General features: G+C 37.5%; 3 protein-coding genes across 5 annotated transcripts; 1 reads left to right on the top strand and 2 right to left on the bottom strand.

Annotated features, from left to right (window-relative positions):
• Nucleotides 1–553: 553 nt before the first annotated feature.
• LOC124835548 (uncharacterized) lies at nt 554–2,592 on the bottom strand. The gene is made up of 2 exons (XM_047310486.2): nt 2,370–2,592; nt 554–1,348 (listed from the first exon to the last, which is right to left on the bottom strand). The coding sequence occupies exons 1-2, from the start codon at nt 2,504–2,506 to the stop codon at nt 730–732; spliced, it is 756 nt and encodes a 251-aa protein (XP_047166442.2). The 5' UTR covers nt 2,507–2,592; the 3' UTR covers nt 554–729.
• A 2,345-nt stretch (nt 2,593–4,937) lies between these two features.
• On the top strand, nt 4,938–8,496 carry LOC148192117 (uncharacterized). Its single transcript, XM_088099927.1, has one exon. It carries the CDS (start codon nt 5,551–5,553, stop codon nt 6,304–6,306), a length of 756 nt encoding a protein of 251 aa, XP_087956053.1. The 5' UTR covers nt 4,938–5,550; the 3' UTR covers nt 6,307–8,496.
• Nucleotides 8,497–8,585: 89 nt separating this feature from the next.
• LOC124823013 (uncharacterized) lies at nt 8,586–10,975 on the bottom strand. 3 transcript variants are annotated; one of them, XM_088099929.1, is made up of 5 exons: nt 10,628–10,975; nt 10,058–10,153; nt 9,937–9,985; nt 9,651–9,788; nt 8,586–8,913 (listed from the first exon to the last, which is right to left on the bottom strand). In XM_088099929.1, exons 1-4 carry the CDS (start codon nt 10,940–10,942, stop codon nt 9,700–9,702), a joined length of 549 nt encoding a protein of 182 aa, XP_087956055.1. In that variant the 5' UTR covers nt 10,943–10,975; the 3' UTR covers nt 8,586–8,913; nt 9,651–9,699. The 3 variants fall into 3 exon arrangements, with proteins under 3 accessions (XP_087956055.1, XP_087956056.1, XP_087956054.1); XM_088099930.1 differs by having other exon boundaries at nt 8,586–8,816; XM_088099928.1 differs by lacking the exon at nt 8,586–8,913 and having other exon boundaries at nt 9,311–9,788.
• Between the last annotated feature and the right edge of the window lie 4,025 nt (nt 10,976–15,000).

The following is a 15,000-nucleotide window of genomic DNA, read 5'->3' as shown; positions in this document are numbered from 1 at the left end:
TTAGGTTGTTGGTTGAAAGGTTTAATTTTATAGTTATTTTTGTCATAATTGTACTTTTAAATACTTAAAGTCCTCGTAAATAGTTTATCTATCATATTATTATATGTGATTATTTTGTAATATAGTTATATTATATTTTTGGGATATTACACTTTCTTTGTCCCTGGTTTGGCTACAGTGTGTCAAGTTCATCCACTCTTTTAAACAAGTTTCAATTACGTCCAGACTTGGTTTAAAATATCAATTTCGTTCAAACATGGGTAAAATTTGTCTCAATCAAGTCTCTTCCGTTAAATACGCAGAAACAACATTAATTTTTTTAAAATGGTGGACAAAGTTTTTAAACCGGGAAAAAAAAAGCAATTAAACCATTTATTAATTAAAGCTTAAGCATGTCGTGTGTTAGATCGTTTCATACACATATTATATGTTTCATTCACTAATTTGTTATACAAAAGCACATTTTGAACTAGTTTAGTAGAAGAGAGGCTAACTTCTACAGTTGCATATCAGTTTGACAGCCAAATTATCAGCTAAAAAGCGAAATGGCAAGTGAAAACAGAATAGGATCATTTAATCTATCAAGATAAAATTGTATTAATCCAGAATAAGTTCTTATGAATACTCTACAGATAGTCTGGTCCAGTAACCCAACAAACGGATTCCAAATCAGATACAATTAACTATATTACAATAACAAAATGTAAGCTCTACTGCGCCTATACCAACCTACATGTTCTCTTCTTCTTGGGTATCATCTGAACTTTGGAGATGGCTTAACTTAACTCTCGCCTTTTTTGGTTGTGACGACTCTACTCTTGCGTCGTCTTCATTACCCTTTCTCTTTTCTCTTGCATTTTTTTCTTCATCAAGGGCAGCATTAGGAGGCTCGGCATTCAAATCACCTTCCGATTCCAATTCCAATTCAGATGTCTTGGGATCAAATTCTTCAGCTTTATCTTTATCTTTCTTTCCCAATTCTCCATTCTTTGCTGACTTCTCAAATTCCTCCAGAAAGGATCGGATTTCTCCATTGTTAGCAAGATCCAAAGGGGTCTTTCCTGCCTTTGTGTGGGCAGCAAGGTTTGCTCCTTTCTTGGCCAAATACTTGACGAGCTCCAGATGGGAACCTTGAACAGCATAGTGTAATGAAGTCATGCCTTTGCGGGTAGATGCTTTGAGAGAGGCCCCAGCTGAAAGTAGAGCTCGAACAACTTCTAAATGTCCCTTCTGTGAAGCAAAGTGTATTGCAGCCATGTCATCCATAGCAGAAGCACCAGCATCAGCCTTGTGCTTGCAGAGATAAGTGACTACCTCTGCTTGCCCAGAAAATGCTGCTAAATGTAGACTATTGCCCAAAGTTGATAGTCAAAGAAACAAAGTCACAGGGCAACGCAAATAAGAATTCCAAAGAAGAACCTAGGTGTATAGTTGATTCCTATTTAAAATAAATAAATAAATCACACCAAGCTCATGTCTAACCACATACAATACCACTCCAAATGACTCACTCCTTTGAGTTAACCATAAAACTGAAGAGGGTGAAAAAACATCTAATTATTTTAGTTTTTGGTTCCCAGAATACATGTTTTGAAAACAATTAACCGAAGTTAGATGAAAATTTAGTATTTAATTAGCATGACATTGCTTTAGAATATAATTTAAAGTGGGAAGTAAAGCGAGCAGACCACTAGTTACTACTTCACCCACATAAATTTTTGTTTCAATTCTGCCTATAATGCAATCTGAAGAAAGCAGATATGGATAGAAATAATGGCACCAACATAGGTTCAGATTAAACAAACAACGTCACCGTTTTCTTACATGAAAAATCCTGTACTCAGGAACGTGTAATAGCATCTTCAGCATCATGTTACTTATGACAGACAAAATTTTGTAGTGTCGTTCTCCAGTCACAATTGAAGTTTTCCACAGTAATTTATATAGTATAGGTTTGCATGAAAATTATCATAGGCTACTGAAGTGAATTTCTGATCAGACTACTAAAATCCCTTAAAAGCTGGACCTAAGTTTTGTTCAACAACAGGGGGTGATAATGATGTTCAAAATGGATGGTTAAACAGGAGAGCAAAATATGCAGTGCATATGAATGAAACAAATGCTACAACAAATCATATCATTGAAACAACCAGCCAAAATGATTTTTTTATGCCAGCTACTGTGTTGTGTAGAGAAAACGAGAAGGAAAGAAAAGTATTCAGCATCAAATGAGAGTATTGTATTGTTATCTAGAACAGCAATAATACATTGTAGAAAACTAATTATTAGGGTTCCTGTCGCGTTGCGCTCACTTTGCAATCGAATTAACTAACGAATTGAAAAACATAAGACGAGAATGAAGAGGATACGGTGTTCTGGAATGCTTATCTCTGGAATTAACGGCCAAAGGATTTGAAGCCAAAATTGACTGAACGGCGATGAGATCCCCAGACCTCGCCGCCGAATGAAGGTCGTCCGCCGTCTTCGATCTCCGTGGATTACCCATCTGCTCCTTTTTCGCCACCAAAAACCCTTGTTATGTCAATTCTGAATTTTTAACACTACTTCCGCAACCCTTCTCTATTTTCTGTCTTTTCCTGGTGTCTTCAAAAATTTTTAAGTTTTCAATGAAATCCTTGTTATTAGATTTTTTTTTTTAATTACGATTATTTTCTTGTTTAGGTATGATTTCTTGTAGTAGGTCATATAAATTATTTGGGCTCCATACAAAGTATTTGAAAAACAAGAGAAAAATAATAATATTATAATAGAAGGGAGTTGGGAAAATATTTTGATAGATGGTTTAAGTTAAAGGTTATAAATGAAAAATGATCTTTTTAGTTTTAATAATGGTTAAATAATTATGTCAATTACTTTGTAAGTTAGTGAATTTTTGTGATTCACAACTTCTACCTCTTAAAGACATTTGGAGGGAGAACGAATAGGAATAACATCTTTTGTAGCTTATCCATCAAAAATGACTTTTTTTTATTACGTTGAACTTATTTAGTTTGTTAACATTATTTTTTTTTAATTTTTAAGTAGGACCCGACATGTACCAAAAAATAAATTTATGGGTCATTAAGCTAAAAAAATGTCGTAGTATATAATCTTATGATTACTGGTAAAAAGAAGAGACTTTTTTTAAAATATTTAGATGAGAAAAATAATAATAACGAATTAAATGAATTTATCCGTGAAAGTTCAAATTAGTTTATAGATAAAATTTTAAATTTAAAAATAAAAAACTTATATGAAATATAACCTTTATAAATTATCTTATATATATTAATTTTAATTTATAAAAATATATTTTTTTTCTCAACTAAAAGTTCTTAAAACAAGATTATCAATGTATAGCATTTTAAAAAGTTAGGATACAAGTAAAAGAAATAACACGTTTCTGATAAAAAAAAATAGTTTACGAATCAACTTAATTGACTAATTTAGCCTTACTAACTCAAAGTAAAGATTTGTATTGTAAATGTTTTGGAAGGAAGAGAAGAGAGATGATGTGGGCAGATGGTTGATATGATAATGAAAAATCACTCATTATAATAAAAGCACTATAAGAATATCATCACTTTAAAATTACTTTAGAAATTACAATTATTAGCTATTGAGTAAAGTTCTATCTCACATAGATAAACAAAACCGTGAAGGATTGTGTAATGAATGGATTTGTTTGAAAATTATTTGGTATGATTATATGAATTGTTTGAGATTTACAAAAGACGAAAAAATGATAAAACAAAATAAATCTGAAAAAAAAATTATTATGATAAGTTTTTAAATAATAGTAAATTAAGACTTATTATAGAAAATCTCTAAATATTTATTATAATAAATTAGATTTATTATGACATGTAATTAAAAAATATATACAAAAAATTAAATTTATTAGAATAAATTTTCAAAAATCTGCCATAAAAAACTTATTATAAATGTTACTAGTTTAAATGCTATAATAAATCCAACTTATTTCAAGACAGGTTTTCATGTCGTAAAAATATAAATTTTTTATAACTCTTAAAATTATAACACCAGAATATCTATCATAAAAAAATATTTTTACCTGTTATAAAAAAGAATCTGGATATAATAGTTTTACTTTCACTTGGATTGGAGTTTCTGCGACAGTAATCCCGTGTTAGACCTCTCATTCATCGTAAGTCAGATACAAAACCTACTTTGGAATCAGAACGCAATCCAAAGCAAACGTTAATCAAATCAAATCAAATGTAAATGTTATATAATCTATTGAGGTCGATTCTGGAAGCAGACAAAGTGTTTGATAGAAATGTATTGGAATTTGATAATGTCGCGTGATGCCGTCTAACCATTTTATTTGCAAACTTTTTCATATTTTATTACTTAAATGGGACAGTTACCTTATTATGATATCTTTAATTTCAAAGCAGATGATGAAGAATGAATAGATCTATTTTACTATCATTCATTAGCCTTGCGTGAATGAAGCGCGATCATCTATGTCAATTCATTTTCCTTTCACTTGTTTCCTCTCCAAACTCACCCTACAATCGTGGCTTTCTCCAGCCCAAGATTGGACCCATCATCAGTACTTTAATTATTTAATTCTTTTATTTTCTCTTTTCCATCTACCCGTTATATGTATACTACTCTGTCTTATTGGACAAAAGCACCATGGTGGCAATTTTCTTTTACAAATTCTTTAAAACGTTATAAAAATTTACAAGTTATATTGGTTTAATAACACTTTAAATAAAGTATTTTTAAATTAAAATCATATTAAAGTAGTATAACTTTAATTTAATATATTTTAAACTAAAAACATGTTAATGTGTTCAATTTTGATAAAAGTTATATAACAATAGTACAACCTTAATTCAAAATACTTTGAATTAAAGTGGTGTCACATTGAGACAATTTTAATTTTAAAAATATTTTGAACTAAAATTATATCATATTAATTAGACTTATTCACCGTATCATTTTGGTACTTCGTTGTAAAGTCGTATAATGTTATCCTGACTTGCTCACTTTTATAATTTTTTAAGAATTTATCTATTTTAATAATTTTTGAAAAAACAATTGCACCAAAATAATAATTTTACCTCCACAAAGACTAAAAAAACAAAATTGGAGCCAGGCTTAAAGTTAACAAAAACATACAAAAGCAACAGAAGAAACGGTGCCACCTTACTCACTGCATGCGCTCTACGCGCCACGCGTGCCTCCCTCTATGTCACTTCGTAATTATAAACGCCGTAAAGGAATTTCCATTCAAACTAATTTTAAATTATTCAATTTATATATTACTTTTTAAAATACTTACTTAAATCTCGTTTTCTTTTCTCTCTTCTGTTGGGATTAAGTTTCCAGAAATTTTCATGGGTCCCCAGCCAGTTGTCCCAACCTCTTTTATTTCCTTCATCTCACACACCTCCTACATCTCCCTCCATGCGATAAACCACAACAGCCAAAACAATGCAGAAGCTACGTTCGGAATTTCCAAACATAGCAAAACCAGGAACACGATCGGTTTCTCTATGAGATGAGAGATATCATATGCATGCGGTCATGAAAATCACGCTCACAAAAACATTCATCCTAAGGTGCTTCCTCGTCTCCCTCTTCCTCTCTCTCCCATTCATCTTCCTCTACCTATTATTCCCACAACAACAACCCTTTCATAATCCTGTAACAAACAAAGACCTCAGAATCCGACCCGGTTACTCCTCCTACGAAACCTACATACAGCGCCAGCTTAACAAGACCCTCAACCCCAGGCTCCGAAAAATATGGACAACCCGCGACTGGGACCGCAAGATTCCCGTCTTTGCGCGGTTCTTCGAGGAGCTTAAGGAGAGAAAGCTTCTCCAAAACACGTCGAAGGCGTTGTGCATCGGTGCGCGAGTGGGACAAGAGGTGGAAGCGTTGCGGCGAATCGGAGTGCTTGACTCGTTGGGAATGGATTTGGTTCCTTACCCACCTCTTGTTGTGAAGGGTGACTTTCACAACCAACCCTTCAACAACGACACCTTTGATTTCGAGTTCTCCAACGTGTTCGACCACGCGCTGTACCCGGAGCGGTTCGTGGCGGAGATCGAACGCACTTTGAAGCCGGAGGGGGTGTGCGTTCTCCACGTGGCGTTGTCCAGGCGCGCCGATAAGTACTCCGCTAACGACCTCTACAGCATCCAGCCCCTCGTCGAACTCTTCAACCACTCCGCTTTGGTTCACGTTCGCAGCGTCGATGGCTTTGGGTTAGACACCGAGGTTGCCTTTCGCAAAAACGGGGGAACTCGTCACCACCGTCTCTGATTGGTTTTCTACCTCTTTTTTTTTTTTTTTTTGGTTTTCTGTGCTAGGGTGGCCATTCTTTCCTTTTTTGATACATTTGATTTTCTTTTTCTTTTTGTTTTTCATCTTTAGTGGAGTGGAATGGTTGAGTGGTGATAATCAAGGTGTAGTTTTGCCATTTAGCTTATAGCACTGTGCAATTGCTTTGGTGACGGTGGGGTATAAAGCACTTCGTAATATGTAATATTAGTTATGATGGAGAAGAATTTATTAACTCAAACATATATTTAAAAAATAATATGTTTACTCAAAATACTTGCAACATTTTTTTGTAGCATTTTTTTCTTTATTTTTTAGTTTTAATAAATAGTGTGTCAATAAATTCAATAATAATTACAAATAAGAGCCTACGTCAGTTCAAATTTATATTGATGTAAGAAAATACATTGGATAGTGTGCAAGTATTGCTTAGGTCCCAACCGTGCAATAAAACGCTCTTAATATTACGGGATAAGATTTGCATATATTAGCAACTTAATCTAACACTAGCCACTAGAACTGGCACACTAAACTATATGTGTACGATTTCGCTTAGCATATTTATTTAGGCAATTTTGTCACAAGAAGTTTTCAATAAAAATTTGATTACTCACACAACAAATTAACTATAATCGCACGCCAATCCCACAATAGATATTCAACAAACACATAATAATAAGGAAAGTGAGTTCTTCAATCATGTGTATTAATTATTTACACAGCATAATTAATAAAATCAAACTCTAAGAAAAGGGACCACCAATAAATACTCAACTAAAACGTCATCCGTCATATAATGAGGAAATAAATTATATTTAATCATATCAATCCATGTATACTTTTGCATATATAATTAGAACAGAAGTAGTTTTTAAAGTTTCCCGAATTTTTTCTGTGACAAAAAAAAATACACTCTGAATAGAAGAGATAAAAGGCACGTTTATCTTATATCCAGCACTTATATCATATACTCAAATACGAGTGGCTTGTGTTTTTCATTTCTGTTAACCGTTCAAGACCACTTATACATAAAGTTTAAACATTTAATGCATTACTATAATGATATTATTCAACTGGGTGTAGAGGCTTAGCTTGCGCGCCCTAAGATGGCCGCAATTACTAATGAGTTATGCCAAAGAGTTCTCTGTAGTATAGGGAATCTATTAACAGAACTTATCTGCTCTGGCAAATTTACTAGCATCAAAGCCACAATTGTCTACAGCCTAATTCAAATATCAACGACCGTGACTCGTAAAACTTTGCAAAACGGTATTAATTGCAAATTTAAGAGCCGCTTGAGAGGGATGCAAACTCAAGTTTATGTAAATGTTTCAATTTTTTTCGTCAACATTTGTCATTGAAGTGAACTTTCTTTATAAAAATGTAAACTGATGTCTAAACATATCTCAAACAATGAAAACCTAATGTGTAGGCCGCGGGAGAATATCCTCCAACCTTTCCCACGGTGAATATCGTCCTCCAGAATCCAAAACGGAACTTGTCCATTTCCTTATACCATTAATTTGATCAATTTCTAACTTTAGACTGTAGATCATTCATGATGGAAATTATAAGCATTGATCCTCTACCCAAATGTCTCCCTCACCAATTTCTAGTCTTCCCAAAACGAGATACTTAACCCAAATGACATCCCCTCATCCTTAAGCATTAATTCTTTCCTCAAGCCCTTCTTCACCAGATCTCACTCTTCTCACACAACTTCTCTCCGAAGATCTCTCCATTAACAAATCAAAGCACACCTAAGGAGAAATGCTTCATCTTCTACAATATGTCTCCGCTTATTTCCATGATATCTTAAGAATTCAAGAAGAGTTAAAAGTCTTGTATTCAATAGAGATGTCAACTTAATATATAAAAATCAATTTTTAAAGGTTTCAAGTTAAAAAAATATATCTTCATCTTATATATGATTTTTTCTCGTAACTCATTGGTATCAAATTGTTCAGATGTCGTCCTCCGAAAACATATACCTGGACTATGATCTAACTCAAGAAAACATACATTTTATTTTTTATTTATTTTATATATTTTTCTAAAATACTGTAATTTTAATTAATATATATGCATCTCTGTCATCTATCTATACATAATTAATAACAATGATACTTTAGGAAAGATATTAGGGATTTAATTAAATTTAACATAATTAATATCTCTTGATATATGTGAATTCAAATATTTTTTTATTTATTTCAAAACTTGCTAATTGACTTGAAGTGGTGGCTAGAAGAATTTTCTAATTGACAAAATTGACATTAAGCAGCTAGAACAATCACTATATGCACATTGGTCTTTACAATATACCATACATATACTCACGACATGCTTAAGGTGATTTACAATTTTCTACATAGGATTGTTTTCTCTCTGTATTGCTCTATGTCAACACCGTATACTATTCTAGGATGCCGAAAAGTTGTACAGGTCGAGGCTTCTTGTCCAATTTTTGCCCCGGTGACCAGTGGAATTATCTACAATTTTATACCTCGCTTTAATAATAGAAGTATTTTATCGGTTTTTGGTACGAAGAAGTAGACGTCTATTGCATAAATTCCATAAATTCATCACCTAAACCAAAATTTAGAAAAAAATCGCAAAATTTAATAATATAAATAATTGTACGTCAATCTCAAAACATATACTAAAATCTGATTTCAATAAGAATGCTTTTTTTTTTTGTCATTGCTGCATTTTTCACTAACTTTTAGAATGATTATCCTTCTAGGTGTTGTTTAACCGCAGAGTTTCACAATTAAAATAAAACAAATGCAATAGATGAAACTAGAAACAAAAAAAATAATAATTATTTATTATTTAATCTCAACTATTAGCTATTATTCGTTTCATTTAGGTTGTGTTTATCTATTTAATTTGGCATGTTATGTGTCTCATCTACTTTTATGTTGCAATAAGAAAAGTCCTTGATCAACTATTTTACAATTTAAGAGAAAAGCAAGAAGAAGAATGAAAAAAAAAAGTGTAATAAAATAAACCACTGTACGGGAGAGAAAGAGAAAGTTGTAGAAGGCAAAAAAAAATGTATTCTATGTCACATTCTATTTCTAGGTTATTGAAATTATTTATCATTCCATAAGTTTAGGAAGGGACGATTGATTTGCTCCCCTTCCATTCTTAAAACTATTTGTGATAAATGCTACCCTGTGAATATTTCAATTGTCAACAGAACATACATAAAATCATTCAAGGAAATTGTCATTCGTGGCTTAAACGCTAGAAGAATGAATACGGAGCGAGCAGTTCGCAATCCCATAGACCATGAAAGACGTCAAAGAGTAGAAGTTTACCTTAAATCAATCAGTGAGCAACTGAGCAAGCATCCACCAAGTTACATGGTTAATTTGATGAAACTCCATAGCGTTTTCGAAGAGAGTCAATCGCCTTCTCAAACGACTGCGAAAGCTCAACGATAGAAGTTTTGCATGCTGAAATTTTGAAATCAAAATCACTATCTGGCTAACGAAGTTCCGCAAAAACGACATTTAAATACAAAAATGTTGAACAAAACAACATCTCAAATATTGTGATGAATGAGAATAAAAGCCTTTTTGGAATTGATTGTACTATGCATACCACGAGATGCGCTAGCCTGTGCGTCCAGCATGAATTCTTCGTAAGAAGCCTGAAAAAGAACCATTAGACTCTTACAATGTTTCCAAACGATAGTTTAAAGCGACAGTGAAGGAAACGACACCTTCATTGCATCTCGGCTTTCCGTTATCCGTTCAGAAACCTTTTTGTATTCCTTCTCTGCTTCATCCATTACTTGCTGGTATGCTTGAGTCTGCATCTAAATTTTCAAAATAGAAACAAATAAGTGATTATTAATAGTTAATCAAAAAGTTTACTACGATTAAAATTAATTAGCGACTCTCAGGTTTCCTAATGTGGATCAAATATAACCATACAGGGCTAATCTTGAGATTTCCTTTTCCATTTGTGCTGTTTCAATTTTCTCCTAAACTAGAGGCAATCTGCATGCTATTGAAATCAAACAAAACCAAAACAGAGGTAATTACGCAAATACTCCATAACAATCTGTTTGAATTAAATCTCAGAATCCAAATTCACTTTTCACATTTTCTAGTCCTTGAATACTTTCGGTTGCTTAACACATTTTCTGTTTCATTTGTTTCCCGATCAACCACCGGAGAATTTATTAACTGACAGTTCAAGAAATTCGTAGCGCCTTCTTTAAAGGGATCTCAGAAATGCGATGTTATGCCGTTTGTGAGAAAGTAAAGGAGAACTCTAGAAAATAAACCTTGAAGCGTTTGTGGAGACGTGAGTTAGATGCCTCGAGATCCTTGAGGAACTCGGAGTGAGAGTAATCGATGCGACGCTTGAGATCGTCGACTCCGGAAGAGGTGAAGTTTCTGAGGTCGGAGATGTTGCTCGGAGCTGTGTGACTGCGAGGTGGAGATGAGCTGGTGGCCAGAGTAACTTTCTTCGCTCGCTTGGAGGTGGAAGCCGCCCTCGTGAAAATCGCAGGAGAATCCGCCTCCGGTGAAGCAACCGGCGACGGTGTTTTCAGGAGATCTGCCACCGTTGGTTTGGTTTTCTTTCCCGTCCTCTTCATCTCTATTGACACAGTTTCAGATTGATTTTGACATTAAGCGGTTAACTTTGCGCGAGTATTTAAATTTTGAAGTTTATTATTTTTCTTTTTTTGTCTTGAAGTGATTTTTTAAACTCAAGGTGACTAGAAAAGGCGTTAAATAATTTAAATCAAAATTGTTAAACTATTTCTTATATTACTTTGCAAATTTAAATTTCTATTACTGAAAGTTAAATAGCCGCGTTTTCATATAATTTTGAAATGCTTCAATTAGGATTTTATGTTAAATGAAATAAAAACTGCGCAATGAATTATTTGATATATAAATGATATTTTGATATACATAAATTTTTTATATTTATTTTATTATCTTTTTTTATTTTTTATTTATAAAAAATATAAAATTTAATATGTTATGACTATTTTATCTTTATAATATATATCAAATGTGAATGTATATCATCGTATTATTACCTATTTGATAAGAAGAAAAATAATGAAAAACATATCAAGTCATACGATGATATGATATAATGAAAAGATAATTTTGAGAAAGTTGTCTTCTCTCTTTCTTTAATTAATAAACAAATTGTACCGATAGGTTCTCCCAAGTGAGTGGTTAACACAATGTCATCCATCAAGGTCATAATTAACACTCGGTGTCCAAACTAACATGTACCGTTTGGTACTCTCCAGTCATAAATCGAGCGTTTCCCCAGGTGGGCAATCAGGACCGAGCGTCCAGCCATTCAGGAACCGAACATCTGCCCAAGATGACAATCAAGAACGAGCGTCCAGCCATTCATGAATCGAACGTCCGCCCAAGATGGCAATTAGGACCAGGCGTCCGTCCAGTGTGACCAGACAGTAGAACCAGATGGACGCCGACCCAGGTTGACATCCCTGGCCGACCATCCTTCCCAACCGACCCGCACTTTATCGACTACATGGTTAAACGCTAATGACTCATTAAAGCCCTTAACGAAGATTAAGGTGTGATTGGGCCGTTATCAGGCTCACGATAGGTAAAAGCTCATTACAATCAGTATAAATAAAGGTTCCAAGTATGAGTTCCAGACAGATTGCTTAGAACACAACATATGCATGCATTATAGAACGCTCTGTCATATTATTGACTTGAGCGTCGGAGTGCCTTTGACAGGTACCCGACCGCCCAGCTTGGAGTAGGAGGACTACCACTGGGAGCGCATGGGGAGAAACCCGCCCGGCCTCCAACCTAGAGTGTGGAACAGCGTCAGTCCGTCACTGTGTCGTCCGCCACACGCATGCTCGACCTTCTTCAGCTCGTGGGATTCAGAAATGACCGTTCGGTTTGCGTCAGCTTCTAGTGACCCCTGCGCCAGAGCCGCTCAATCCGCTTCAGCTGGAGAGAAAGCGTCTGCCCGGTCCATAGCAGCTTCATTGTTCGTCCGCCAGCCTTTACCGTTCGTGATCGTCCATCCGGTCTTCGCCAAACTTATGTGTTTTAACAGGGTCCTCACGGATTCGGTCGAAACATTTGGCACCCACCGTGGGGCCGAGTGAGTATTCCCCGTTGTAACCATAAGGAACCAGTGAGTGGCACCTCGTAAGAACGTCCACTTACATCGTTCAGCCCTTTGCACTCGGCCTCGTCAACCCGATAACTCAGTCTCCTTCGTTCGGCTGCGGATCCTGAGTCGTTCCGTCGAGACCATTCAACTTTGCGACCTCGTTTCATTAATCATTCGACTCTCCCGCCTCAGTTCTCGGTCAATCGAATCTGGTCGTCTGGCATGAACTCCCGGCCGTTCGAGCTGAACTTCTTGACGTCCAGCCTCAAGTTGTCAGCCATCCGGCCCCAACAAGCTCTCGGTCGTTCGGCCCCATCAAGCTCTCGGCCATCCGGCCTCAGCCAAAGTTGGCGTCCGCCGTCCGGCCATTTGGCCTCCAAGGTATGTGTTCGACCTCTACCACTCGGTCATTCGACCTTAGGTACTTAGCCAAGTTTGGCATCCAGAATCTGGTCGTCCGGCCTAAACTCCCGGTCGTTCAAGCTGAACTTCCGGATGTCCAGCCTCAAGTTGTCAGCCGTCCGGCCCCAACAAGCTCTCGGCCCTCCGGCCCCATCAAGCTCTCGGCCATCCAGCCTCAGCCAAAGTTGGTGTCCGCCGTCCGGCCATTTGGCCTCCAAGGTACGTGTTCGACCTCTACCACTCGGTCATTCGGCCTTAGGTACTTAGCCAAATTTGGCATCCAGAATCTGGTCGTCTGGCCTAAACTCCCGGTCGTTCGAGCTGAACTCTCGGACGTCCCGCCTCAAGCTCTCGGTCGTCCGGACTCAACATGCGCTTGTCCATCCGGCCTCATCAAGCGCTCGGCCATCAGGCCTCAACTCTCGGTCGTCCGCCCTCAGCATACGTTCGTCCATTCGACCTCCCATTAATTTGGCCATTCGGCCTTCCGTACATCCGTTTCGGCCATTCGGCCTTACAGGTGTCCGGTCGTTCGACATCTACTGCTTGGCCTTCTGTGGCCTCAACATCCAGGTATTCGGCCAATCGGCCTCACAAGAGTTCGACCATTTGGCCACACAAGTACTCGACCATCAGGCCTGTCATCCGTCCGAAGATTCTCCAAGAACTCCTGGGCCAGGGATGGTCATTAACGTCTATTGGGAACTTCTCCTGGGCCACGGACCATTATTCTGATAAATGCTCTCTCGAAACAACCATTCTCATCCGAGCATGTTCAACCCACCGGTCTACCTTACACGATATAACCATCTACTTTCTTTAAACTTGAAATTCGATTATATTCCCTTCGTAATACAGGTAACCCGCAATAATTGCACGAGTGCATATTCGCAAAAAGGGCTCTCCTCAATCATCCCGCATTAAACATAGAAAAAGTCCAAGTTGATGAACGGAGAGTTCCACCGAGAACCACTGTCAACTTGGCCGGACGGTGAACGTAGAGTTCCATCGAGAACCACTGCCGTCCACGCCAAAAGTCCAAGTTGATGAACGGAGAGTTTCACCGGAACCACTGTCAACTTGGTCGGACGGTGAATGTAGAGTTCCACCGAGAACCACTGTCATCCGCGCCAAAAGTCCAAGTTGATGAACGGGGAGTTCCACCGAGAACCACTGTCAACTTGGTCGGACGGTGAACAGAGAGTTCCACCGAGAACCACTGCCGTCCGCGCCAAAATCTAGCATTCGGCCTTAGATACTTAGCCAAATCTGGCATTCAACAATCGACCGTCCGACTATCAAGCCTCAAGTCTCGACCGTCCGCCCTCAACGTTAGCCAGATTTAGCATTCAACATTCGAGCGTCCGGCCTCGAACTCTTGGTCGTTCGTCCCAAGTTGCTCGGCCGTCTGACATCAACCATCCGGCCGTTCGGCCTCCAAGGTACGTGTTGGACCTCTACCATTCGGCCATTCGGCCTTAGGTACTTAGCCAAATCTGGCATTCAACAATCGATCGTCCGGCTATCAAGCCTCAAGTCTCGGCCGTCCGCCCTCAACGTTAGCCAGATTTGGCATTCAAAATTCGAACCTCCGGCCTCGAACTCTTGGTCGTTCGTCCCAAGTTGCTCGGTCGTTCGACATCAACCATCCGGTCGTTCTGCCTCCAAGGTACGTGTTGGACCTCTACCATTCGGCCATTCGGCCTTAGGTACTTAGCCAAATCTGGCATTCAACAATCGACCGTCCGGCTATCAAGCCTCAAGTCTCGGTCGTCCGCCCTCAACGTTAGCCAGATTTGGCATTCAACATTCGAGCGTTCGGCCTCAAACTCTTGGTCGTTCGTCCCAAGTTATTCAGTCGTCCGACGTAAAGCGTCCAGCCATTTGGCCTACAAGGTACATAGTCGACCTCCACCGTTCGGCCAAAACTGGACTCAGGAATTCGAGGGCCATCTACAAAACCCCTTCGCATAATAAAATTATGCTCGGGCTTGGGGGGCTTATGTACCGACAGGTCCTCCCAGCATAGACCGAGCGAGCGGTTAACACAATGCCGCCCACCAAGGTCACAATCAAGACCGGGCGTCCAAACTAACATGTACTGACCGGTACTCCCCAGTCATA

The sequence above is a fragment of the Vigna umbellata genome, chromosome 10, assembly GCF_029865625.1.
Source record: "Vigna umbellata cultivar VRB3 chromosome 10, Vumbellata_1.0, whole genome shotgun sequence".
Classification (NCBI taxonomy): Eukaryota; Viridiplantae; Streptophyta; class Magnoliopsida; order Fabales; family Fabaceae; genus Vigna; species Vigna umbellata.
Note: the sequence above shows the minus strand (reverse complement) of the source record. Positions and strands in the feature narration are given on the sequence as shown.